This window comes from Formica exsecta, unplaced genomic scaffold, assembly GCF_003651465.1.
Source record: "Formica exsecta isolate Colony F162 unplaced genomic scaffold, ASM365146v1 scaffold44, whole genome shotgun sequence".
In the NCBI taxonomy this organism is placed as follows: domain Eukaryota; kingdom Metazoa; phylum Arthropoda; class Insecta; order Hymenoptera; family Formicidae; genus Formica; species Formica exsecta.
Window position 1 is genome coordinate 164,066 of NW_021851634.1, and position 3,297 is coordinate 167,362.

General features: G+C 32.7%; 1 protein-coding gene across 2 annotated transcripts in view; it reads left to right on the forward strand.

Annotated features, from left to right (window-relative positions):
* Window positions 1-3,297, forward strand: part of LOC115240508 (phospholipid phosphatase 1-like) — a 42,693-nt gene that overhangs the window by 34,066 nt on the left and 5,330 nt on the right. Inside the window, exon 1 of one of the 2 annotated variants that reach the window (XM_029815701.1) lies at window positions 1,404-2,059. The exons of the other annotated variant lie outside the window; for it this stretch is intronic. Within the exon in view, the coding sequence (XP_029671561.1) occupies window positions 1,810-2,059 (250 nt within the window). The 5' untranslated portion in view covers window positions 1,404-1,809. Of the gene's footprint in view, window positions 1-1,403; window positions 2,060-3,297 lie in introns of those variants that run through there. 2 annotated transcript variants of the gene reach the window in all.

Below are 3,297 nucleotides of genomic sequence, written 5' to 3' on the forward strand. Positions count from 1 at the left end.
ATTACGGTAAGATTATCGAAAACTAAATATTTTACGGGATATTTTATTTTTTATATTAAAATATGTCAGATTAAAATATAAAATAACTCAAAAAGTACTTAATAAAAAAATACTTTATTATAGTGTTTTGGAAAGCTCTTGAGGTAAGGTACAAGAATATGTAATAAGAAATAGGGGATTCCGTTTAAAAAAATGAAGATGACCTTCAAATCTCCTAAGCGCCTCCACCTAAAAGAAAATGTTTACTTCCACAAGATTTCCCCCTAGATACCATACAACTTTTATTTCAAACATTTTTTCCTATCTTTAAAACTGTGGAAGTTATTCGGGTGGCCTGTCTTAGATGCCTCACCCTGTATATACAGGGTGTCCTAGACCACCCGTATACCCCTTTTCTTCCAAAAACTAAGCATTTTAGAGAAAAACGTTTTGTATAAAAATTGTATGGTTTTAAGGGGAACATAAAATGGTGTCATTGGTTTGACCTTGGATGGCATCGTAGCAAAACAAATTGATATATAGATACATAATATAGCATCAATGATACAACTTAATAAAATTATAGATACATATGCTGGGACGTAGTAATGCATAATTTAATCATCATTTAGGTAATTAACTAAAACATTGTTCGCTCCATCGGTTGACACTATGTTATTAATATTATCCGCACAATTCAATATTCCCGAATGTAACACAATATTTATGATCAGCTGCATTAAAATCGGTCAAATTCGATATCAGCCTATGTTCTGCGTAATGTGTATATTCTGCTAATATATATATATATACAGGATGTATCTTAAAAAGTGGGAAGTATTGCAATGAGAGATTCAGGACATAAAAATAAGAGAAAAAGTTCACATAAACATATGTCCGATATGACCTTGTTTTCAAATTATAGCATGTTTTATTTTCCAATAGAGTTAAGATAGCATACTTGGATATCGGTTTGCTGTTTATGTACAAGATTTAAAGGACTTAAGGTCTTGTTAATTTGTAAATCCACTCGATTATTACTTGTGGGGGCATCTAAAATCCGCATCTAATATGTCAGATTAAAATATAAAATAACTCAAAAAGTACTTAATAAAAAAATACTTTATTATAGTGTTTTGGAAAGCTCTCGGGATAAGCTATAAGAATATGCAATAAAAATAGGGATTCCCACTTAAGAAATTAAAGGTGTCCTTGACTTGACCTTAACGATGCCATCCAAGATCAAACAAATAGGCGGTTCCATTTAAGAAATTAAAAGTGTCCTTTAATTGATCTTAACGATGCCATCCAAGGTCAAACCAATGACACCATTTTATGTTCCCCTTAAAACCATACAATTTTTGTTCAAAACGTTTTTCTCTAAAATGCTTAGTTTTTGAAAGAAAAGGGGTGTACGGGTGGTCTAGGACACCCTGTATATAAATAAAGTGCTGCAGAATTCTGCAAATGGAAAATTTATGGAGTCGGAGAGAATTATATCGCGATTAATATCGCCAATTTTTTCTTCACAAGAAGAAATGATTTTAAATTATTATAAATCGTGAAAAATTTCATTCGTTAAATTTAGGATATCGGATCACTATATATATATATGTATATCAGGTCTGCCCAATCTTTACTAAAGTTTGATCGATAGATACACATCGATCACCATATTTTTTACGAAACGACCGATCGATCGCGATTGACAGGCCTATTATACGTCCTCTACGTTCTCGCGTATCATCATGAATGCGATTTCGAGCGTCACATCTGCACATGCGTACTAAATCGCCGCCGTCGATGATAACATAACGTACGACATATCGCATGTGCAGAGTGCTCGCGTTAATGGGCGAGCGACGACATCGCGCGTCGAGACGACGTTCGTCATTTCTTTCTTTTCATCATCTTTTCTCTTCCGTGAGACGTGGCTATTATTCATTTCCGTTTGGGGAAACGTGTTCGCGAAGAAAGTTTTCCGATATGAACGAGCGGCAGGAGAGGAAATCCAACGAGAGCCTGCCGATGATGTCACGTTTACGTGCGAAGTGGTCTCGTCGTAATCAGTATGCCATCAGTACGTACGAGAGGAAGATATACGTACGATTCAGGAGGAAAGATATTTACGATGATAGTCGGTCATTGTTAACAAAGTTCATACGAACATGAATATTCGATTCTGAATAATCCGAGATAGAGCTGTTTGACAGCTGAATACAAAAATATCGTGAGTAGAAATAAGGAATAACAAGTTACTTGCTGCTTCTGATATTGCGGTATGTTTAATAACAAATAATCAATTAATAATATATTTAATTAATTAATTAATATTCAAAAATCCTATCGCACACTTGAATCTCAGATGCTGCATTGCTATGTATTGCTCATGTTTGACCCTTAGGCATTTTACTCTAATATATATATCCTTCGGACAACGTCATTTACGACAATCAAATAATGATGGTTTAAATTGCACTATACTCTATTAGAGTTGCGTCAACGTAAACATGAGAAGAGAGACAGAGGCAGATTTGCATACGTGTATCACATTCAAATAGCTTTTTCTCGGAAAATAAATTAAAATCTTGTTTATATAATCTTTTATTCTCATATAGTGGCCAGCACTATCATCTTTTAGAAATATGGACCTCTCCTTCTAAATTATCCGATATATATATATATATATATATATGTGTGTGTAACAAGCGTATGTATGAGCGTGGATCCTATAGATATTTTCCGGCCAATATTTTTCGATAAATATTTCGCGGCCGTCGCGACGCGCAATCGCGCGGGAGAATTGCGTCGGCGACAAATATTATTTATTTTCCCATACAAACGGAAAATACATATTTTGAGTGGCGACCGAGCATGTTGGCGCGCGCGATAAAAAAATACTGGAAGTGACTAGACCTACTCTAGCCTTAGGAAAAAAAATTTTTTGTTTAATATTTTATAATCAATATAAACATACATATGCGAGGATGTTCAAAGTGTCGAAATTTTTATAAGAAAAAATATAATAAAGATGATTTGGAACTTGCTTAATCTGTTTAAATGAAGTATGAAGTACCTGTTTAAATATAGCAAACAGTTTAAATAAAATTATAATAAATAAAAATAATAATTTAGTGTATTATAACACACTAAATTCATTAAGTACTTTTTGAGTTATTTTATATTTTAATTTGACATATTTTGATATAAAAAATAAAATATCTCGTAAAATATTTAGTTTTCGATAATCTTACCGTAATGCTTTTATGTACAAAATAATGAGACAAATCAATTAGTGTAAAAAAAACAAATAATTGT